This window comes from Emys orbicularis, chromosome 5, assembly GCF_028017835.1.
Source record: "Emys orbicularis isolate rEmyOrb1 chromosome 5, rEmyOrb1.hap1, whole genome shotgun sequence".
In the NCBI taxonomy this organism is placed as follows: domain Eukaryota; kingdom Metazoa; phylum Chordata; order Testudines; family Emydidae; genus Emys; species Emys orbicularis.
The window spans coordinates 110,544,634-110,568,350 of NC_088687.1; the positions used below are offsets into that span (position 1 = coordinate 110,544,634).

The window sequence follows — 23,717 nt, forward strand, 5'->3', positions numbered from 1 at the left end:
GTGCAGCAGCCCTGGTACTGCTACTGCTGCTTCTGCTGCAGAGAGACACTCAGCCTGAGCATAAGGGTGCAGCATGCTGCCTGGCTTCTACTCCTGTTCCAGCCTCCTGTGCAGTAGCAGCAGCAGCAGCAGTGCTCGGGCCAAGGGTGTAGGGCCAAAAGGGGACCACGAGGAAGAGGAGGAGGGAACGGTATGGCTCTCCTACGAAGCAGCGGCTGCAGCGGCGGTTCTCTCTGTCTCTTGGTTCTGGCGGTGGCATGCCTACTGCAGCGTGCCCAGGTGAAAAAGCCAGTCCGATGCCCTGCCACATGCAGCTGCACCAAAGAATCCATCATTTGTGTGGGATCCCCTGGTGTGCCGCGAATCATCCCCAGCGACATCAGCTCCTTGTAAGTTAAAGCTTCCTACACCAGAGTTTTCCTGGGCAGCGACCGGGTGCCCCTCACCCCATTCCTCCTTTGTGGTTTGGAATTCTTTTCTTTAAGTTGGGGTTTTAGTTTCCCTGCTGGATGCTGGCTTCTTGACAGATGATAAGATCCTAGTAATGTGCAGTTTTATGAGTGTGTCTGTGCTTTCCACTGCTGAAATATTGCACTGCCATGCAGCTGCAAAGGAGTTGGATTTCTATATCTGAAAGACCTTTTCAGACGAGAAATCTTGACTGCACCATTTCTACAGCAGATATGTAAGGGAAGGAAAATGCATGTATGTATATATGTACTTACCATGTGTAAATCTTACGGACTTAAAGAGATGGCAAGTGGCCATATTAAAGTGCTGTAGATTTAAAGAAAGATTTACTCCCTGGTAATTATCTTATATGGCATTATTACCTTGGGGAAAAGAATACACAGACTTCAGGAACTTGAGAGTTAGTTAGATGCATTTTTAATGTGAGTAGAACTGGAAATGATGGTGTTTTTAACTTGCACCTCTTTTAAATCTCATGCGCTTTTACTGTTAATCCTGTTTAACACACATACTAATTTTCTTTTCTTTCTCCCTCTCTCTTTTGTTCTTTCTTCTCTATAAAAATCCAAAAATACAAGTGGGCGGACAAAACAATCCTCCCCACCCCGTGGAGAGAGGTTGCCAAGAGGCTAAAAGTACTTGGTATTAAAGATTAATGTGAGGATACGGTGAAAAGGGAACTTTCTAAGCTTAGTGGGGAGAAACAGGGACAGGAGCAGAATTGAACACCCTTTAAACATGAATATTGACCCCATTTGCTGGGATATTATAAAAAGGGGCCAGGCCAACCAATGGGGCGGAAATTGGGATGCTGCTAGTGGAGGTGATGATAATGAGCCTTATTTAGTTGTTGGATTTTCCTGTTTTTTTTCCTCTCAGGAGCCTGGTAAATGGAACCTTTTCTGAAATCAAGGACAGAATGTTTGCCCATCTGCCCTGCCTGCAGCTGCTGTAAGTACTGCACTTCCCAGCAAAACACAGCTCTAACTAAAACTTTTGCCAATATCCCCCTAGATATAGGCACCATGGTATCTTCAGAAAGAAGATAATGGATAAGTTAATCACTGGGGTAACTCCATTGACTTCAGTGGTGTAACAATACACCAGGGATGAATTTGCTTCATTGACAATATGGCATAAAACCATTTAGAAAATTATTGCTAATTTACTAAACGAAGACAATATGTTTCTCTGCTGTTTTAAGTTCTTTTTAAGGCCCATACTAAACAAATTTAGGATAGAATTCTCCTCTTGGAGTCACATGATTGATCTAACTCCAACATCATGTTCATTCTATGCTAATGAATCTGACATTAACTGTGCAGGGTGGGGTGGGGGTGGTATTGATATCAGTGATGATTTGCTCTTCTAGGGAGAGTGAACTGTCAGAGTCCAGATCATTCATGTACATTTGAGAGGAGAATTTGGTGCTACCTATCAGAGTTCAAAGTCTCTTAAGCAAATTGTGTTGGGTTGAATGTGGCTTAGTGGAAAGTGTTGGGCTTTGAGGTCACAGGTTCCAGTCCCACCGAACCGGTCTAGGAAGTGGTGACTATTCTGTAGCAAGGACAGTGCAGTGGTTAGGGTGTTAAGCTGGGACATGGGAGCCCTGTGTTCAATTCTCTGCTCTGCTGCAGACTTCCTGGGTGACCTTGGACAAGCTGCTTAGTCTCCCTGGCCCAGGTATTTGGGTGTTGCTGTGTTTAGTGATGCAATGCCCAACTGATTTAGGAGCCTACATCTCATTTTCAAAAGGGATTTAGGCACTTAAGAGCCTAAACCCCCTTGACATTGCCTTAGTGCCACATCAGTAAACATGTGGATAATAGCACTTCCCTGTGTTAGAGGGTGTTGTGAGAATAAACACATTAAAAGATTGCGAGGCACTACAGAAATGGGGGCCATGTAAGTATCATAGACAGATCATTTAAAACCGGGGTCTGCTGAGACAGAATAGCCCCCCGTGGCATCTCATGGGAGGGGCAAATGAGGCTAACCCCCACCAGTTCAATCCTTTCACCTTTATTTCTTTGAATAAACAAAAACAAACAAATACAATTGTGCCAAATGCCTTCGTTTCCCCCCTTCTTTCCAGCAGCACAATGGAGAGAACACTGGGTAGCGAAGGGAAGACAGGACAAGGAGAGGCCTTCATCCCCTTCAGTGCAGCACCACGGAGTGCAGCTAGGAAAGGGAGGGGCTGACAGAGCCTAGCACCTTCAATACAGCAGCCCCCTGGCCTTTGTTTTTAGTTAGAAAAATGTATTAACTAACCAGCTGCCACATTTGAAAACACTTGTGTGTGTGGTAAGGGAAAAAACGTGTTTAACATGGTGCTAGTTAACATGTTTGCTAATACGAAGCTTTTTCTCACTATAGACAAGGCCATAGAGTGCACTCAGGGGAAGGAAAGTCTGGAGGCCTCCAGCCCTTAAGACCTGAGCTCTTCCCTTCATTGAAAGTGTAGAGCAGGGCTGAGATCAGAGCATACTCACAGGGCACTTTCTTGGGCCTCTTTGGGACTACAGAAGATTTGCCCAAGAGAGCTGGAGTGCAAGTATAACCCACACACCTCCTGGGTGTGGTGTTCTATCCCATCTAGTGGCACTGTGACCACTTAGGGAGAGATTAATGAGTCTGCTCTACAGCCTTAGCTAAGGGCCATGTGGCTTTTAGCTCATGCAGTAGAGGCTCATGCATCTAGCTCCAGCATTGCCAGGTTTGATTCCTCCCGTTGATGACTGGGTCTGTCGGCATTACAAGTGGGGGCTCATCGGGGATTTCAATTGGGAAGTCTCTGAAGCTCGGGACGCGCATCCTCAGCTACGGGAAGTATGTAACCCACACACCTCCTGGGTGTGGTGTTCTGTCCCATCTAGTGGCACCGAGACCACTTAGAGAGAGAGAGATAAAATGAGTCTGCTCCACAGCCTTAGCTAAGGGCCATGTGGCTTTTAGCTCATGCAGTAGAGGCTCATGCATTGAGGGCCCAGGTTTGATCCTGCCTGCCGACAACCGGGATCCGTCGCTGTTACACAAGCTTAGCCCCAGTGTCGAGATCCATCCCCCAACCTTCAGAAGCAGTGTGAGGAGTCCAAAGAGGGGAAGGCCAAGGCAAAGGGAGTGAAGACCTGGCCTGCCAGTGATTTGAAGGAGATGGCAGGTAGAGGCCTGTATCCTGAGGGGAGGGCAATGTGGAAGGGGCTGCCTGATTATTTTTTTCAGAAGTTGGGGTACAGTGGTGAGATTACCAACAGAGGATATTGCAAAGTGGGGGTATCAGATTGTTCAGTGGGGGAGGAGGAAGAGCCCCAGCATGGTTAGTTTGTTCATGTTATTGGGGAGATCAGAATTGGGGAGGGGTGTCTAAGTGCCATACCAACCACTTACCTTGCCCCCCCCAGTCAAATTTTGCTGACTAATGTAATTTATAATTTTGCCTTTCAAACACAGGAATGTGAATGATTCAAGATATGAAGGACGTAGCTTAAGGTGTGAACTGAAATAACCATTGCTCTTTGCAATCTTTGGTACTGGTTCTTATGTGTTAGTAACCCTGGTAAAATAGCAATATAGGAATTTATTTTAATTGCCATCTCAATCTTTCTCAGATTTCTTTGGGTTAATTTAAAGAGTATTTGTCTAGAATTAGCATGCTGACCTAGGCTTGCAGAGCAAGTTTGCATTTCATATTCATTAGCTTTCCAAATTAATGTTAGTAAAATGCCTAAACCTATGCAAGAAGAGGATTACTAAGTGGTTATAAGAAGTGATAAATGCAGACATGTTCACTTGTAGCTGCTGGGAGTTCCAGGAGCCCTCGTGAGATTTTAGAAGTAGTTTTTCCTTTGAGTGGGGTTTCCTTTTCATAGACTAACAGGATGAAGAAAGAGCATATTTTTGATCAGATACTTGCATATCCAAGCATTACAGGGCAGATTCTCCACCCCACGTTGAGCAGAGCTGTGGCTGGCTGTGGTTCCCTGATCCCCAGCCTCACAGCCATGGCACAAGTTAGAGTTGCTCCTGTCCAGCAGAGAATATAGGGGGAGTTCTCTGCTGACTATCTCTGGCCACTTTAAGGCCACTTTGTACCACTGATGTGGCACAAGGTGGCCTTAGTGCACCAGAAAATCTAGCCCTCTGTGCCTTTCAACCAAGGTGGATGGTACATGTCATTGAGTATACTTTCTAAAGCATGGAAGACATTAATTAGGGGTCAGATTATGCCATTGATTTTTTTAAAGCAGCACTCCACAATATTTTCCACATGCTGTATTGATGGGATAATGTGGGCCTGAGTCAGTAAGATTAGGCTGATGATAGTCAATAAACATGACTGGCATAATCCTCTGTGTCAGGTTTTCATCGGCTTTCCTAATGGCTGCTCTCCATTTTCAGCTTGCTGAACTCTAACTCATTTACTATCATACGAGATGATGCCTTTGCTGGTCTCTTCCATCTAGAGTACCTGTAAGTTCTATATTTTATGTATTTGTCAGTCTTTTGTAAACCAAGATGTTTTGATGAGTTGCCAAAACTCCTGCCTTGGAGAAACAGTTTTCCCTGTGATTACCAGGGCCAAGGAAAATGGAGGGATTTATGTTCCATTTTCTGTTCAAATGTCTCATACAGCTGCCTACCATTTTTTAGATGTTGCCGAGTATTTTTAAAATATGCCATACATGCTGGGGTGACTCTGTATAGACACAATTCACTGAAATGGGGCTGGTGATCTAGAACTGGTGCTAGATATGCAGGCCAATTCCATCTGTTACATGTAATAGAGGAGTTTGAAATGTCAATCAGTAGATAATGGCTTGCTGACAAGTCCTAGCAGGTGAAGTGCAGAGTATCAGAGTCACTCTCTTTTGTAGCCATGATCCCCTTCTTCTTCATTCTCCCCTTCCACTCTCTCTCTGCAATATCTTTGTCACCCCAGTATTTCATTTATACTTCATCCTCTTTCTTCTTAGCTCAGTTTACTCCTTCCCTTCATTCTGCTTCATTTCCTCTTTTACCACCCTTTCTTTCTCTTTTTTTTAAAAGTATACTAATCGTATTATCTGGTTATCCTCACTTCACATTCAAAGGGATTTTCAAAGACTCACCTGCTTTCGTATCTCAAATCAGGAGTTAGGTTTTTAGAGTCTGAACACATTCTGGTTACAAGATACTTCCCTCCAATAACTTTTCAGTGTTGAAAGAAACTTCCCCTTTTATAGATTCTCACCATTATATTGCTGCCTGGAGGAGTGTCATGAACGCTAACCTCTGCTAATGCCTTTATATGTCTATAGGCAGTTACTGCTAAACATGCTGCATTCAAAACTAATATTATAGTATGGAGGAGCAGCCAGCAATAGAAGTAACAGATCCGGAAATAGTGGAATATGGCAAACAGCATATGCTGTAATCCATGATTCTACAGCACCTGGATTTTTCAGTGACAGCAGTAATCAGTTTTACAGGTGGAGGCATCAAAATGTAAAAAGCTTGTGGAAGGCAAAAAACAAACAAACAAACTTTCAAATCTGGGTCTGTTGTGGGCTGGCTTCAGCTTCCAAGTAGTGCTCATGAGGAGCCCAAGATAGAGCATGTTAGAATAGCCTATGTTTGTAGTGATGGATGCAGTGGGCAGGCCCACATTTGAAAGAAAAGTATGGAGTCTCTTAGTCATTTGATCAAATATAGCATTTTATCAAGAAACAGAGACAAATCTAACAAGACCCCAAGACTGCAACCCGCTTTAACCAATGCCAGACAGATGCTCTCAGCTGAGGCTATGATCAACATCTCTGCCAATTCTTCAAAATGTTTCCTCCTACCAAGAGACCTCACCTCCACCTTTTGTAAATTGAACCTAAGTAGCGATATTTCCTCCACATGAATGCTAAGCAGCATTAATACTCCAGTATTCAGTTTCTCCCAGGCATCGGTAACCAGACCCAGCATAGGGAATAAAGAAACCCCTCTGACAAATGAGAAAGTTTCTTTGTGTACAAAATAAGGGATCAAGGAGGAGGGCAGGCCAGGGAGTATGCACAACAGGTAATGTTGCCAAAAATAACTACATCATGTCTACACTATTAAGAGCAACATATATATAAATACTGCCAAGACTACTGGGTTATGTTAATAGTGTCTGAATATATAAGCCTAGGAGCTCTGAAAAAGGACTGGGCTAATATACTGTCAGTCAATAGAGAGTGACACTGATAGGTGCATTCTCACTGAAGAGTCCCTTCAGGAGAAGATTCAGCGATGCAGGAATCTATATTTACTGGGTCATGCAGTCACTGAGGCCTGGTCCACACTAACCCCCCACTTCGAACTAAGATACGCAACTTCAGCTACGTTAATAACGTAGCTGAAGTCGAAGTACATTAGTTCGAACTTACCGCGGGTCCAGACGCGGCAGGCAGGCTCCCCCGTCGACTCCGCGTACTCCTCTCACGGAGCAGGAGTACCGGCGTCGATGGCGAGCACTTCCGGGATCGATTTATCGCGTCTAGACAAGACGCGATAAATCAATCCCAGAAGATCGATCGCTTACCGCCGGACCCGGAGGTAAGTATAGACGTACCCTGAGTCCCAGTCCAGACTTCCCCATCTTGAAACATTGAGTTTGATGGAGGTATGGCTGTTTACACCAACTGAGGAGGCAACAGATCTTGGTAAGGCAGAAAAAACCTTCTGTCTCCTGAAAGGATGAGAAAATAGCTCCAGCTGCCTTGGATATGGTGTATGGGGACAATGTGGCCTTTGGGAGTGCACATTGAATTCATGACTAAAGGCAACCTTCTGAAGGAGTAGACTGACTCCTTTCTAATGTCCTTATCTGTGCTCTTGATGTGAAGAGGGGTCCCTGTCACTTCATGAAGATGAACAGTTACTACAGAGCTGGGCACCAATATATGAACCTAGACAGATAGTGAAATGCCAAAGACAATGTAACTGTTCACAGCAGCTGACTTCGCTCTCTAACCCCCAAACAAAATTATTTCTCCAACACCTTAGTTACTCGAAATGTAGGGAGTCATTCTGCAATTTCCTTGGCCAGTCCTGGTGGTGAACCCACAAGGTGTAGCCCCCAAGGAGACCATAAAGATTTCAGTCCAGATGCTGAAATGTAGGTAGGTTCATTTTATTGTCCTCACCTTTGTCCCACCATTTTCCTATTGCGTCTCTCTGCTGCTATCGGCTCTCTTTGTTTTGTTCTTAATTTACTTTGTCCAAAGGAGCTTACAGTCTATCTTCACACCACCACACATATCAAACGGTATTGCTAAGTGCTGTGGAACCTAGGCCAACTCCCCCTCTCAGGTCTGTCAGTAGAACTCCTCGAGGGATGATTAACTGGTTGGAAAGTGGGGAATAGGGTTATGCACGCTGTCCATGCTTTTCTTTCTTCTCTTTTCAACTCTTTCCCTTACATTCTCTCTCTCTCTTGTTCGGACTGTCACCTTTGTCTTCTCTTGTGCTTTGGCCATAAGAGAAAGGAAAAGGGAATGTAAGTAGCTCTACTGATACTTCTTCAGCGTCATATATGAGCCTATGTAGATCTTACTAAGTTAGGAGGTGATAGGTTAAAACATACCATACATACTAATATTGTTAATTAAGGTATTTAAAATATATATTTATTATTTTTCTGTATAGATTTATTGAAGGAAACAAAATCGAAACCCTTTCAAGAAATGCATTCCGTGGCCTTCGCGATCTGACTCACCTGTAAGTCCTTTAACACTTTTTAGAAGTTGTTTATACATTGCCAGATGTTCCAAAACTCAGGCCTCAAGCACTTCTGTAATTGTTTTTACTGTTAATGTTGGAGGCTCTTGCTCCTTTAAAGAAAACGAGTTTTTGTGCTGCCTAGGACATTTCCATCTTAATCTCTGCACATTGGCTAATTCAGACTTTTACAACGTGGCTTCCAGTAAGTTTAAAAATATTCACTGTTCTGATGATACTCCAGGGTTTTCACCTGAGTTACATACACTCACAACCTGAACATGCAACCTTTACTTGTGCAAACAGTTCTTATTACTAATATCTTAGATACTGCATATTAAATTATAGTTAAAATTCCATTTACTTTCCAGCATTTTATTGCTTGTTTGTGTATTTCATTCCTCTTGGGCAATAAAAACCAATTGACCAATTTCCCTTTTGTTTCTAGTCATCTTCACTTTCTGTTCTCACACATTAGCAAAGATTCACAAGGAAGGTGGAAGCACTGTTTAATTCATTCATGATCCCATTAGTCATGGTCAGTACTAGGACTTAGACAATATCAAATCATTAGCATTATTTAAGTGACGTTAGACTTGATAGGAGTCAAGATAATAAGATCTAACTTTCTTTTCTAGTTCTTTGGCTAATAACAACATTAAAGCTCTGCCAAGGGATATCTTCAGTGATTTAGATTCTCTGATTGAATTGTAAGTAATGAAAATCTTTTTATTAGTTTCCTGTCATTGTGACTCTATTAATCTGTGCTTTAAGTTCCATTTTTTTTGGTGTAGCTGAAATCCATGCTAAAAATAAATGCTTATTGTGTTGTATTAGCATTCTCATTTTAATATTGTTTGCTCAGTAGGATTAAATTAGACTTCACTTGTTGTTTATCACAATAGTGCACATGACCAGTATTATTACTTATTTTCTGATGTTTCATGAAAATTCTTGAATTGAAGGGACACCATCAACTTTAAAATCACAGTTTGTGTTCACATTTTTTAATCTACTGTTGCTACAAGTAGCCCCTAAAATTACTGTTACTGAAAGAGATTAGATTAAAAAAAAATATTTCCCCCCCTATTTTTTCATTTTGTATTTGACAGCACTTTGCTCAGGCTGTGTCAATATTTTTCCTGTGGCTAGTCAGTTTCCCCTATTGTTTGCCAGTGTCTGTCACACAGCAGCAAGGGAGAGCAAAATATTTTTTTAAAGTAGGAAAATATGATTGTAAAGCCACAAACATTGTCAAGAGGCTCAGAGACCGGAATTGTACCTGGAACTACAGATACCTTAGTTTTTGGAATTGACTCAACTTCACATTGATGGTGACCCTTTTAAGAATTTAAACACACTGTGAACATTTCAGATGTTTGTGAAATTAGTCTCTGTATGCTCTGTTTCAATGTAACATAGAAACGTCACTGATAAGGCTGTTACTGTCAGCCGCCTGTGTACTGGACTGGTATAGGGAAGCAAAGGAATCTATGAATTTCAGTGAAACTCTGAGACAATGGAAAAGCAGCGGAGTGGGAGGGAGCCTTCTTGTGAGGATTTTTAGTGAATTATAGTTCCAATCCTACTAATGCTTATGAACATGAAACACCTGAATAGATCTGTTCCATGCATAAAGTTACACATGTGCGTGTTTCCAGGATTGGGGCCTGTATTTGTTATAAACAATGTTTCAGTGAAGTGCAAAGAACAATAGAGTTAGGATAATAGATGGAAAATATTTTCCATCTTCTGTCAGAATCAATTTAAAACAATTCAGCTATTTTTGAATTAAGTATGTCAAGGTGCTAACAATTCTGCAGTTTTCATATCACTACCAACCATTTCAAATATGTTTATTTCTGTGTGTTTTTTTAGAGATTTAAGGGGAAATAAATTTGAGTGTGACTGCAAAGCCAAGTGGTTGTTTTTGTGGTTAAAGATGACAAATTCCACTGTTTCTGATGTCCTGTGTATTGGTCCAGCAGAATACCAGGATAAGAAGTTAAATGATGTCACAAGTTTTGATTATGAATGCACCACTACAGGTATTCAGAATATATATTTCTAAGCATACTACAAATTATTAAAGATTAGAAATTTAGATTAACCCCATATTACTATGTCAGCATGATTTGGGGGGAGGGAGAAGAGGGTTCTATATACAGCACTTCAGAATAACAGAACAAGCCTAACTATTGAGAAGATGACATTTAAAAGTCAAAGGAAGTAGATGAGATTTTATTTGGATTAAGTAATAAAAGGGACAAGAGCTAAGATTTTCAAATTCCATAATGTTTCATCATGACTCTGTGACTCAACTTTCAGTCACAGATCTTTTGCTGTTGTCTGAAATAAGGCCGTATATCTATGTCAGAAGAACTTCCTGAAATCAATCTACATTTCGCAGAATGCTAAATGATACCGCTGTATCTGTTGTCTTCGTTCACTAGGCCACAGCTTAGTAGCACTGTAACAAGTATGTGGCAGCAGTGTTTCCAGCAATTAATTATGCAGACCCATAATAATGGAGAGAAATATTGGATAATATTAGTGCTGCATGGCTTAGGAACCTGGTATTTGTTTTATATTAGATAGTAAAAAGCATTCTCTAGGATGTGGAGACAAACTTGCATGAAGTTCTGATCGTCAGAAGATGATTACAAACCAAACATAACAATCAGTTATCTGTGTTTGAATACAATCGTACTATATGAAGAATATTAGCCACTAATGTTCAGTTGTTCTTGTATATGAGGAGAGCAAATTGTATCTGAAAGAAGTTGGTCCAATAAAAGATATTACCTTACTTGCCTTATATCTCTCACCTGAAGGTATGGCAGTCATATTAATGGTATTTGAGTTCTCATCTCTTCAAAAGCAAGCTGTCAAGAATGAGATAGAGCTCTTAAAATCTTGTGTAAGAGACAACATAAAAGTTGATTGCCAGTATTGTAAAGATAAACTTCCAAGCCCAGGTATGAAATATAACCCAAGCACCATATATAAAAAGTAAAAAGAATAAACTCTAAGTTAAAGCCCCAATGTATGTCAGGAGAAGCAGCAGAAGTGAAAGATGATAATTCCTTATGTAGACAAATTGATGTCAAAAACAGAAGACAGAAATTGCTGGGAACCGTACCAGAAATCTCCATTACTGTGTCTGCTGATCCACAATGATGCAAAAACATAAAGTTTAATTTACCTCAATCTGCATTCATTAAAAGGTTACTGTTGCACAAGCACTGGCATAGTGCTGTGTAAACTTTGACAGCCAGATCCTCAGAGCTGCCCTGATTTACAGCAGCTAAGGATTTGATTTAGATCTACTCTCTCTGTAAATGTATGACACTATATGTGTAACTATGCAGTTGTCATAGGCAAAATTCAATCCTGCTGTTACTTCACTGTCCTGATGTAAATGAAGTTACACTCGGGATAAATCTGACCCCATATACTCTAGGGATTATGTAAGAAACTAGGGTTTTACGTGGTGTAATGACTGACTGCTTGCATACTTGTGCAACTGCAGTCAGAGAAGCGTTGAGGCAGCGTAGTATAGGATATTTTCAAGCCCAGCCAGTCAGTTGCTAGCTGATCTGAACAAAGAAGAGCATGTCACTGGTGTAGTTAGCAACATGCCTTCCAGTTTTTTTAATAACAGCATGAGAGCAAATTGTAGAAAAGTTGGAGCTGTGACTTAGGGCCTTCTTAAAAGATGTTTGGAGGGGAACAGTCTTTATGAGGCCACGGCACACCTGGTGGCTGAGCTTTGTGACTTTGTCCTCACCCACAACCATTTCAGATTTGGGGACAATTTATAGCTTCAAGTCAGCGGCACTGTTATGGGTACCCGCATGGCCCCACAGTATGCCAACATTTTTATGGCTGACTTAGAACAACGCTTCCTCAGCTCAAGGAAGTGTACCACATCCACCCTGACTGAATTGGCCCTGTCAACACTGGTTCTCCACTTGTAAGGTAACTCCCTTCTCTTCATGTGCCAATATATTTATGTCTGTATCTGTAATTTTTACTCCATGTATCTGAATAAGTGGGGGTTTTTTTACCCACAAAAGTTTATGCCCAAATAAATCTGTTAGTCTTTAAGGTGCCACCAGACTCCTTGTAGTCTTTATGAAGAAACAGTTTCTGGAATAGAGAAAAAATGCTTCAGGGAGTGCACCATCGCTGACGCAGCATAGTGCCCAAGTGTGGAATTAAAAACTACCCACTTCTGAGCTCTAATCCCTACTCTGCCCTTGACTCTGTCGGTGGCTGTCAAGGCTGTATCCCTACTTTGAACTTTAGGGTACAAATGTAGGGGCCTGCATGAAGACTTCTAAGCTTAACTACCAGCTTAGTTCTGGTCCGCTGCCACCATCTCAAAGCTAATTCCCTTTCCTGGGTAGCCTTGAGAGACCTTCACCAATTCCCTGGTGAATACAGATCCAAACTCCTTGGATCTTAAATAAGGAGAAATTGACCCTTCCCCCCTCCTTCCTTTCACCAACTCCTGGTGAATACAGATCCAAACCCCCTTTGGATCTTAAAACAAGGAGAAATCAATCAGGTTCTTAAAAAGAAGGCTTTTAATTAAAGAAAAAGGTAAAAATCATCTCTGTAAAATCAGTATGGAAAATAACTTTACAGGGTAATCAAACTTAAAGAGCTTAGAGGAACCCCCTCTGTCTTAGGTTCAAAGTATAGCAAACAAAGATAAGCACTCTAGTAAAAGGTACATTTACAAGTTGAGAAAAACAAAGTAAATCTAAGACGCCTTGCCTGGCTTTTACTTACAATTTTGAAATAAGAGAGACTTGTTTAGAAAGATGGGGAGAACCTGGATTGATGTCTGGTCCCTCTCAGTCCCAAGAGCGAACCACCCCTTAAAACAAAGAGCACACACAAAAGCCTTTCCCCCCCAAGATTTGAAAGTATCTTGTCCCCTTATTGGTCCTTGGGGTCAGGTGTCAGCCAGGTTACCCGAGCTTCTTAACCCTTTACAGGTAAAAGGATTTGGAGTCTCTGGCTAGGAGGGATTTTAGTACTGTACACAGGAGAGCTGTTACCCTTCCCTTTATAGTTATGACAGTGGCATCAGGCAAATCACAGCCTGTCTGCTCTTACTTTCCCTAGCTTTAAAGTGGGAATTGAGGCTTGTCTAGAGTAGAAAGTTATTCCAAAATAAGGCAGAGTGGGACTTTAAAAAGGCAGCGTCTATTATGGAATAGCTCCCTGTTATTCTCTGGAATAAAAGTGCCTTTTTCTAATTTCTTAATCCATTTCCAAAGTGTGTTAAGCAAGATCAGGAAAAGGCATTCGTCTGCCCGAATAAGAGTGTCCACACAGGGAGCAGTTGCAGAATAGCTTGTTCAATCTTAGCTCTTCTGTTCAATTTCCCCTTATTTGGTCTGTGAAGATTAACATTAATTAGTACAGTGATTTGAAGCTGTAAAGCAATATATACTGTAAGTGCTAAATGTATTCTTCTCCTACTCACTGAAGGACAGATGGTTATTCTCCTTTTTGTTCCTATCCCTCAGTATAAGTCACTTTCACAGAGTTGTTCACATTAATCTTCAATATCATCTTTCCCTCCCTTATCATGCATGGTTTACCAGACCTTTCAATGTGTTATATTCTTCAGTGTTCCACATCAAGTATTACATGGATAATATGGGTAATTTTCAAAATACCTTTGATTTCAATAGGAATTTGTTTAGTAAGATTTACATCTCAGTGGCTCCATTGACATACCAGACCTGGTGAACTGAAGAACAGTAACGAATCAAAGGGATGCTATAAAACTGAAAAACACTTTTTAACACACTCGATTATTAAAACTGAAAGAATTTTAACAATCTAATGTTACTTTTAACCATTTTATCACTGTTTAGTTTTTGCATGTCTCACAGTTTGGACAATGAACATAGATTAATCTATTTCACTTTTGTTTCTAGTCCATTATACTTTCACGTTCTCCAACAATGGCACAGGGCTAAAGGGGCTTGGTTGCAAACACGGCAAAGCAATGTTTGTTTATTTTTAAAAACTCTTTCCGGGTTTTGTTAAACCTTATTTTTATAAGGCCTCTTTGACTCTAAGGCCCTTTTACATTGCTCTGGCAGCACAGTAGGGCCTTAAAGTGGGTGCACATCTGGCAACGTAAAGAGACCTTAAAGTGGGCCTGTTTACATGGGGATAATCTGGAAAACTAATCCAAATTAACTAAAGGTGCTAAATTAAAGTGGATTAATTAAACTATATTAAACTCCTGTGTGGACGTTTTCATTCAGAATTAAACTTTATTCAGTTTAGCATAATGTAATTAATTTAAAAGAAACCAAATTATGGTCTCTTTAATTCTGAATGAGGTTGTCCACACAGAGGTTTAAGTCGTTTTAACTAATCCACTTTAAATTCACATCTTTAGTTCATTTGGATTAATTTTCCTGAGGGGTGAGATCTATAAAGCAATCTATTGTATTGCACTCTAACTCCCCCATGTAGACTCTGCTGGCACCCTCTAAAATGTACCTGGTTCACGTTAATGTATATATCTTTCTTGAGCAGGTCAGCAGCGTCTTTATGTACCTTTTAGAGAGCAAGGTTAGAGCGCTTTACAAATCACACCCTTCAAATGCACTTTGCCCTCGATGAGCCCTGAGTATCCCTATCTAGATAAGCCCTTATGTCCACTTATGGCCTCTCTACTGCTAGAGTGGTATAAAGGGGCCTTAGTGAAAATGCAAATCAGGCCCATAAAGTCTAAAGTCTGAGGACAGATAACAGCATCTATTTACTGCGTAACTCCTTACCAATATATTTTTTAAATATGTAGTAAAAATATTGTGCACATTTTTAGTTGCTTTCACCAGTTACTGTGAGCTATTTACCAGTTGATTCAGTGTGAGTTTGATCAGTAATATTTCCATTGTTACTGATACAGTAATATAATAAACCCAGTGTCAGGTAGGAGTCAAAATAGCTTTGTTGATATAGTATCACTTCGAACAAGCTGTGGACCATATGATGCCAATGGGCAGGTTTGTTTTAATTCACAAACTTCATACACTTGCCCTAAGACTGTTTCAAAACTGTTGTGATGTCCTGACAGATTTATTTAGTTTTTAATACCCCCCTCTTTTTGTATCACATTGTGATAAAGCGGCCTCACTTGGAGCTCCCTCCAGCCTCATGCCGCAGCATGACCAATGTGCCTGCAAGGCTAATTTATTACAGATAATGTCCCATACTTATAAAACATAATAAATCAAGTCCCCAGCAGTCCATCAAAATGCAGCCCCGGCACCTATCGCCACACTCAGGCTCTTTGCAGCTTCAGCATCTCTCACTGGGCTCACCTCCTAAGTGTTGCGCCTGCATCTCTCACTACGCCTCATTGCAGCCTTCAGCCCTGTCTGGCCCTCCAGCTGCAGCTCTCCAGCTCAGAGAGCCAGGCATCTCCCTGCCTGAGTTGAATAAATAACAGGTTGCAGACTACGGGCTCAATTCCAACTTCAGATTCAGCCTTCAGTGGCCGTGGCTCTCTGGCCCCTGCACTGGCTTCCGGGCAATTCCTCTCTCTTTCCAGGGAGGGCCTATATAGCTTTCTGCTTTCTCAGAGACCTCCTCCAGTCTCCAGATCTTTGGCAACTCTCACCTGCCAATCCCCTAAGTCCCAGGCTGCTCTCACCTGCCAGTCTCTCCCCATATACATGGCCCAGGTGCCTTCTCTCCAGTTGGGAAGCAGCTGATGAGATACAGGTACACTGGCCTCTTCCTTCTTAAAGGGCCAGCGCCATGCTGTGACACACCCACTTTTAATATACACGGCTACCTCGATATAACGCGACCCGATATAACACAAATTCGGATATAATGCGGTAAAGCAGTGCTCCGGGGGGGCAGGGCTGCGCACTCCAGTGGATCAAAGCAAGTTCAATATAACGCAGGGTTTCACCTATAATGCGGTAAGATTTTTTGGCTCCCGAGGACAGCGATATATCGAGGTAGAGGTGTATGTTTATCAGTAACAGCTAGAGTCACTGTTCCATCCTTAACTACATTTTTATGCTTTCATTTATTTTTACTCTCCATATATTTTACCTACCAATTTTCTCCAGTCCTTTAATTTTTCAAAAGGAATTGACGATAACAACACTCTTGCTTTCTAAATGTAATTGCTTTCACACCAGCATCATTGATATTATCAGCACAAATACACCCGGTTTTGGAAACAGGATCTGCTATTTCAGTGAAGCAGGAGAACTTGCCACAAAAACTTATGCTTTGCTTTTGGTAGTCACCTGAAAACTGGTGGCTATTCTCTTTTTTAGCTGTAGAGTGGTAGATTTTCTGTTTGTTTAATTGTAGCTATCTAGTCCTACCTCCTGCAGCATGATTCCACAAAGCTGGGCCTTTCAAGTATACATAGATGTAAAATCCAACTTTTGGAAGCAATTAATAATTACTTTGGAGGGGAAATAAGGACATGACTTTAACCACCACTGAAGTGCACAGAACTGGGCAAGAGTTTTTAATGGGTCAGAGTGAGGACATGATTAAAATGTTGCTAACATTCATGGGCCATCAGGCCCTTCCTGAATATGAAAAGTTAGCATGCACAGCATGGCCCAGGGAGCCTAGTCTGTAAGGGTGTCTGTGGGTCTGAGATGAATCTTCATCTTAATGAAAGACTCATCTGCTCCCACAAATATATTTTCCCCTCCTTGTAGACAGGGTTTGTGTCACCCAAACTAGACCTGAACTCTGTTCATGCTGCTCTTTATTGACCAACTGGTGTCATCCTAAGTCTCTTTCTCTCATAATAGTCCCCTGCTCTGACCTGCCAAGCTACTGTTGCAACAGAACAAGTGTGAGATTCAGACCTGAGTCTGCTGCTGGGCAACATATAAAATGAGCTCTAGGCTCAAGTGAATTTTACAATAAAATTGACACACAGGCTGGGATTTTCAACAGAGACTTAGGGAAGCATGTGGAAGTTGGACTTTCCACTCTCTTAGGTCCTTTGGAAGCCTCAGCCTCAGCTGCACCCTAGGTTTTCCACTAGATTATAACATTAAGGTAGGTCAAATTTTAAACCTAAAATACTTGACAGTGTCCCTTTAAATGATACTTGTATTCAGTTTTTTAAAATTAAAAGTTCCCCTAGGTATACTTGGTCCTGCCTCGGCACAAGGGGCTGGACTAGATGACCTTTCGAGACCCCTTCCTGCCATACATTTCTGTCATTGCAGGTGTAGGGTAGCTGGGATGGGGTTATCCCAAGGAATTCACTTTGTCTGCTTTAATTGGAAATGTGCAGAAATGTCTATGTTGAATAAATAAACGGTTGCAAATGGAGACTATGGGCTCAATTTCAACTTCAGATACACATGTGCAATAACGAGATTTTTTAAAGATGCAGTGCGTAGCAATAAGTGACCAAAAGTTACTGTTGAACTTGTAGTTTTGGTTTTTTGGGTGAAATCCTGACTCTGTTGAAATAAATGGCAAAATTCCTGTGACGTCAGTGGTGCCAGGATTTCACACTTTACATTCCACTCATAGACATATAGTACAATTTCTAGCTTTCTTTCTAGGCAAGTCAGTGGTCTGATTTCACAGATATCACGCAAGATCGAATGCAGATTTTGCAGCTAACACCAATGACATGTCTTGATCTTCTTGTGAATTGAATTTTGGAAGGGAAATTTAAACTGCACAGAGCAGCAAACTATTCTCCCTATTGCTGCATGCCTAATTGTCACTCAGTGACACTCCCTGTGTTAGGGCTGTTACAAGCTTAATCCTAAATTCAGAGTTCTTGTTCCTAAAATAGTTTCCAATAGTACTGATTAGAAAACAGGAACCATGTGTCAACTATTTTGTGTTTAAAACATGGGATTTATTGTAATTTTTTTAAATGTCTCTTTCTAGATTTTGTTGTTCATCAGATTTTGCCATACCACTCAGTTTCAGTGGATACATTCAACTCTAAGAACGATGTGTATGTAGCCATTGCACAGCCTAGCATGGAGAACTGCATGGTACTGGAATGGGATCACATTGAAATGAATTTCAGAAGTTATGACAACATCACAGGTACACACATGAATATATCGGATTTAGACATGAAGTGGTGGTATCATCAGTGTGTAATGGGAGAAGGGAAGAGTTGGAATATGGAATTCACTGATACATCATGGAGTGGCCACTTGATGCTATATCCTCTTATCATTCCACCATTGTTGAACCCCCACATTGAAGTCAATGGACCAAGGCCATAATGTGGACTAGATTGCTTAGAGAGCCATATCGTTCTAGTAGGATACAGCTCTTACCATAACAGAGTACACAAGCTTGGCATTTGTCTCTGTGATATTTAGCCTTCAGCAAAGCACAGGATAGACATGGGTGGGTTCTGCTCCTGTAAATTGTTCTTCATGAGTGGGCCCTTCTATCCCCGCAAGCCCCTCTAAAGTTAGCTGGGCCTCCACACAGGGGTTGCCCTTGTGGAACAGCTTGCAAGCTTGTGTACAGGAACATGGGAACTGCCATGTTCAATAAGACCTGAGGTCTATCTAGTCTAGTATCCTGTCTCGGACAGTGGCCAGCACTAAATGCTTCAGATGATGGTATAAGGGCCCTGCAGTAGGCAGATTATGTAGGCACAATATTAGTATAACTTTTGAAGTACCTATCCATTCTAATAGAATTAATTTTATCCAAAAAGTGTGAAATCCCAAACTGATCTCTTGATGCACTATCAGGCTTTTCCACGTACAGTTCATCTAGAAGATTAACATTAGGGTTCAGTTGGCATCATGTGCTCAAGAAAGTTCATCTTGCCTTCATGCTGACCTTCAAATGTACAAACTACTACATGGCAAAATAAATGCAGTGCAACACCACTGAAATCAATGGGACTGCACAGGTATAAGGAAGAGCAGTATTTGGACAAATTTGAATTAGTTTTCTTTATGTTTACTCCTGGGGGAATTTTGTGCCACTGTGTGCGTGCATAATTCAGGGCTGTGCATATTAAATTTTTTTTTTGCAGAAAATAGCTTCTGCCAGAAAGTTGCTGCAGAGGGCGCTGTGGCGCTAGAACTGAGCAGCCACTCCTGACCAGCTAGGGAAGAGAGAGAGCCTATAGTGCAGGGGTGGGCAAACTTTTTTGGCCTGAGGGCCACATCTGGCTATGGAAATTGTATGGTAGGCCATGAATGCTCACGAAATTGGGGGTGGGGGTGAGGGCTCCGGCTGGGGGTGCGGGCTCTGGTGTGGGGCCAGAAACGAGGAGTTCGGGGTGTGGGTGGGGGGAGCTCAGGGCTGGGGGTTGGGATTCGGGAGGGGGTGTGGGCTCCGGCTGGAGGTGCGAGCTCTGGGGTGGGGCCAGGGATGAAGGGTTTGGGGTGCAGGAGGGGGCTGGGGGTAGAGCAGAGGGGTTCAGGGTATGGGAGGGGGCTCCGGGCTAAGGCATGGGGTTGTGGTGTGGGAGGGGGTACAGGCTCTGGGCTGGGGGTGCAGGTTCCAGGGTGGGGCCAGAAATGAGGGGTTCAGAGTGTGGGAGGGGGCTCCGGGCTGGGGCTGAGAGGTTGGGCTCCGGGCTGGGGCTGGAGTGTGTGTGGTGGGGTCAGGGCTCTGGCTGGGGGTGCAGGCTCTGGGGTGGGGTTAGGGATGAGGGGTTTGGGTTTCAAGCAGGTGCTCTGGGCTGGGACCGAGGGGTTCAGATGGCGGGAGGGGGATCAGGGCTGGGGCAGGGGGTTGAGGCGCGGGAGGAGGTCGGGGTGCAGGCTCCAGGCAGCACTTAACCTCAAGCAGCTCCTAGAAGCAGTGGCATGTCCCCCCTCTGGCTCCTACATGGAGGCGTGGCACTGACCAGGTGGCTCTGCGCGCTGCCCCGTCCACAGGTGCCGCCCCTGCAGCTCCCATTGGCTGCAGTTCCTGGCCAATGGGAACTGCAGAGCTGGAGCTTGGGGCAGGGGCAGCATGCGGAACCCCCTGGCTGCCCCTGTGTGTAGGACCTGGAGTGGGGACATGCTGCTGCTTCCGGGAGCCAGCTGGAGTGCTGGAGCGGGGCAAGCCCTCGACCCTGCTCCCTGACAGGAGCTCGAGGGCTAGATTAAAAGGTCTGATGGGCTGGACACGGCCCACGGGCCGTAGTTTGCTCACCCCTGCTGTAGTGCCTTCTTCACGGGACCTGTTGTGCCAGGTCAGGAGATAGGGGATATGGGGAGACAGACAGCATGGGGCTGCTGGGGGGGTCAGACAGGGGCTCATTAGAGCTAGTGGGGGAGGACAGACTGGGGCAGGGGCTGTATGGGAGTGGAGGCGCAGGGGACAGGGGTGCAGGACCACATAGGGACAGCAAGGTGCCTGAGTGGGGGCACAGAGACACATGAGGACGGGGCAGATGTGCCTGACTGAGTGGGAGAGACTAGGGGTCAGCCAGGGTCTGCATGCTGGAAGCTCACTAAGAATCCCTCCCCACCCACCCACCCCCACCTCCCAAAACCTGTTCCATATTTTTCCCACCCAAACCCAACAACCCTCCAAGTTCACACCCAGGCTCCTTCCAGCAATTACTTCCCTCTCCTTCAGCTCCTCTGTTACCCCTGATTCCCCCTGCACTGCTTCTGAGGGGTGTGAGAAATATGGTTCTGTGTTGTAGTTTAAATGAATTATTACTCAGAGTTCTGTATTAATATGCCTAGTAAGGAATCTATTTGTCAAAAAACATTTCATGAATCTTTTTTGTTTTCTGTATTGTTACAGACATACTTGCTGACAGGTATTTGAAATAAATTACTAAAATAATTGAAACTGGTATGATTCTATTGTGTTATTTTGACAAATAAAATATGCAGAATTTTGCAGAATATTAAAATATTATGCACAGAATTTTTAATTTTTTGGCACAGAATTTTTTCAAATTTTTGGTGCAGAATTCCCCCCCGGAGTATATGTTGCTGTTGCAGAAGTAAAATATTTCCTTTTAGAGAGGATGTGGGGGAATTCTCTTCAAAGTTATCTTATAGCTTTATACAATATGTACAGAAATATATTGAGGTCGAATATAAGTGATTATGTTTTGCTGACTTTACAGTTTTGGGGGAATAAGGGATTTCACAAGAAAAAAATAGATTAGGAGTAGCAGCATAAGGAGACAAGGTACAAAGGGCACGTGTTAACCTATCACAAAGCAGTGTTCCTACCTACCTACCTCAATTTCACAATGTTAAAATAGGGCTTCAGAATACACATGCTCACACTCCAAATGTGCACATTTCAAAGACTTCATGTCATTGGACCAACTGGCTTCATTGTGTTGAACTGACAGGCCTTGAAACAACAGCGCTGTTTCAGGAATGCAGATTTGGCGCATTACAGGTGAATAGTAACCCAAGAAGAATGGAAAGCTGATTTAAGAATTTAGGGTTGCCCCATTTGGCCTGAACGGCTAGTCAGAATTCAGGGCCTTGCCAGGGTGATTCCATTTGGATGAGAAATCAGCGATATGTGTCAGGTGTGTTCTTGGTGTACTTTTGTTTATTCACAAAAAATGTACACAGAGGAGACAGAGGAAACAAACAACAGCAGGCAGTTTCCTTGCTCAGAAATCCCCAAGTCTGCCACTTCAGCGAATTCTGTGCCTAAGAAACTATCTTTATGCTTCCTCTCAGGGTCACTGTCACAATTCCTTCTACTAGCTTTCCCCCTCCAATATACATAGCCAGCAACCAATATCTTAGCTCCTGAAGCCAAGGGTTTCACTGCTTGAAAACCCTGCTGTTCCTTAACATCTGAAGTGGTCTTTCCTCACTTGTTGTTTGATCAAAAAATGTGATATGCCTCATGCAGTATGAATGAAAGCACTGTGTCATGCTGCCATGTAGAATATGAAAAGAAACTGGCAGCAGTGAAGACAACAAAATGAGGGATAAAGAAAGAGGGAACTTAGTAAATCTCTCTCTTTGTTTGAGTGGTTGAATTGTACTGTACTAGTATTTTTTGCTTTTTGTTTGAGCAACAGGTCAGTCCATTGTGGGATGCAAAGCAATCCTGATCGATGACCAGGTCTTTGTGGTGGTGGCACAGCTCTTCGGTGGCTCACACATCTACAAGTATGATGAAAGCTGGACAAAGTTTGTCAAATTCCAGGACATAGAAGTGTCTCGAATTTCCAAGCCAAATGATATAGAGCTGTTTCAGATAGACAGCGAAAAGTTTTTTGTCATAGCAGATAGCTCTAAAGCTGGTCTGTCAACCGTTTATAAATGGAATAACAAAGGATTCTACTCTTACCAGTCCCTGCATGAGTGGTTCAGGGACACAGATGCTGAGTTTGTTGATATAGATGGAAAATCTCATTTAATCCTGTCAAGCCGCTCGCAAGTTCCCATTATACTTCAGTGGAACAAAAATTCAAAAAAGTTTGTCCCACACAGTGAAATCCCCAACATGGAGGATGTCTTGGCTGTGAAGAGCTTCAGGATGCAAAACAGCCTGTACATTACGCTCACAAGGTTTATTGGTGACTCCAGAGTCATGAAGTGGAATAGCAAGCAGTTTGTGGAAATACAGGCTCTCCCGTCTCGAGGGGCAATGACACTGCAGCCTTTCTCCTTTAAGAATAATCACTACCTAGCTCTAGGAAGTGACTACACCTTCTCCCAGATATACCAGTGGGATAACGAGAAGAACCTCTTTAGAATATTTAAAGAAATCTATGTGCAGGCACCTCGCTCTTTCACAGCTGTGTCAACGGATCGAAGAGATTTTTTCTTTGCTTCCAGTTTTAAAGGAAACACACAGATATTTGAACATATAATTGTTGACTTGAGTTTATGAAGGCTGTTGGAGTGAATCTCATGTACAATGAGACATTTTCACTTATCAGAAACAACAACAAAAAGACAGATTATTCATCTCCAAAAATAGGGCGCACTTGTGGAACTAGTAATAAGTTTTCTGAACTTTTAGAATTTGCATATTAACCAGGGATTGCAATGACTTGGTTAACTGCATGACATGTCCATTTTACCATTTTTAAAGACATTTTAAAACCTTTAATTATTCAGAGGAGAGTGCAATGGATTAGGATTAATTCTGATATCTAAAACAGCTATGTGAATTTTACCTAAGAAATTGAATTAGATTGGACACCTCATAGAAACAAGAGAGGAGAAAAACCAATGTCAAACATGGAAACTATTCTTTCCTCTAAACCTAACATTTCAGTAATGATACTTAAGAGTAAAGTCAACTGCACATATTTGTTGATGAATTGTATAAATTGACATCAACCTTCAAAAACATTTTTTGGTCATCTTGGTTCCTTGTGATTGATGGGCAGCATCTCTTTGTTCTTTATAATAAAACAAAGGTCATTGTTTTAATTCATATTGATACTAGATGAGAGGGAAAGTTAAAAATTGTTTGACATCTTCCTGTTGATGTCAGAGAGAAAGCATGGATTAAAAAAAAAATCACTGTGGGTG

The 23,717-nt window shown here is 42.3% G+C and overlaps 1 protein-coding gene across 1 annotated transcript; it reads left to right on the top strand.

Annotated features, from left to right (window-relative positions):
• Positions 1–192: 192 nt before the first annotated feature.
• On the top strand, positions 193–23,067 carry LGI2 (leucine rich repeat LGI family member 2). The gene is made up of 8 exons (XM_065405325.1): positions 193–389; positions 1,351–1,422; positions 4,873–4,944; positions 8,134–8,205; positions 8,844–8,915; positions 10,084–10,253; positions 18,151–18,315; positions 22,250–23,067. The coding sequence occupies exons 1-8, from the start codon at positions 193–195 to the stop codon at positions 23,065–23,067; spliced, it is 1,638 nt and encodes a 545-aa protein (XP_065261397.1).
• The last annotated feature ends 650 nt before the right edge of the window (positions 23,068–23,717 follow it).

Excerpts from the sequence above, each read along its gene's own strand:
- LGI2 (XM_065405325.1), top strand. The coding sequence starts at position 193 with ATGGCTCTCCTACGAAGCAGCGGCTGCAGCGGCGGTTCTCTCTGTCTC. Across the intron at positions 390-1,350 it reads CCCAGCGACATCAGCTCCTT|GAGCCTGGTAAATGGAACCT; the intron begins GTAAGTTAAAGC and ends TTTTCCTCTCAG. Across the intron at positions 8,916-10,083 it reads TTAGATTCTCTGATTGAATT|AGATTTAAGGGGAAATAAAT; the intron begins GTAAGTAATGAA and ends GTGTTTTTTTAG.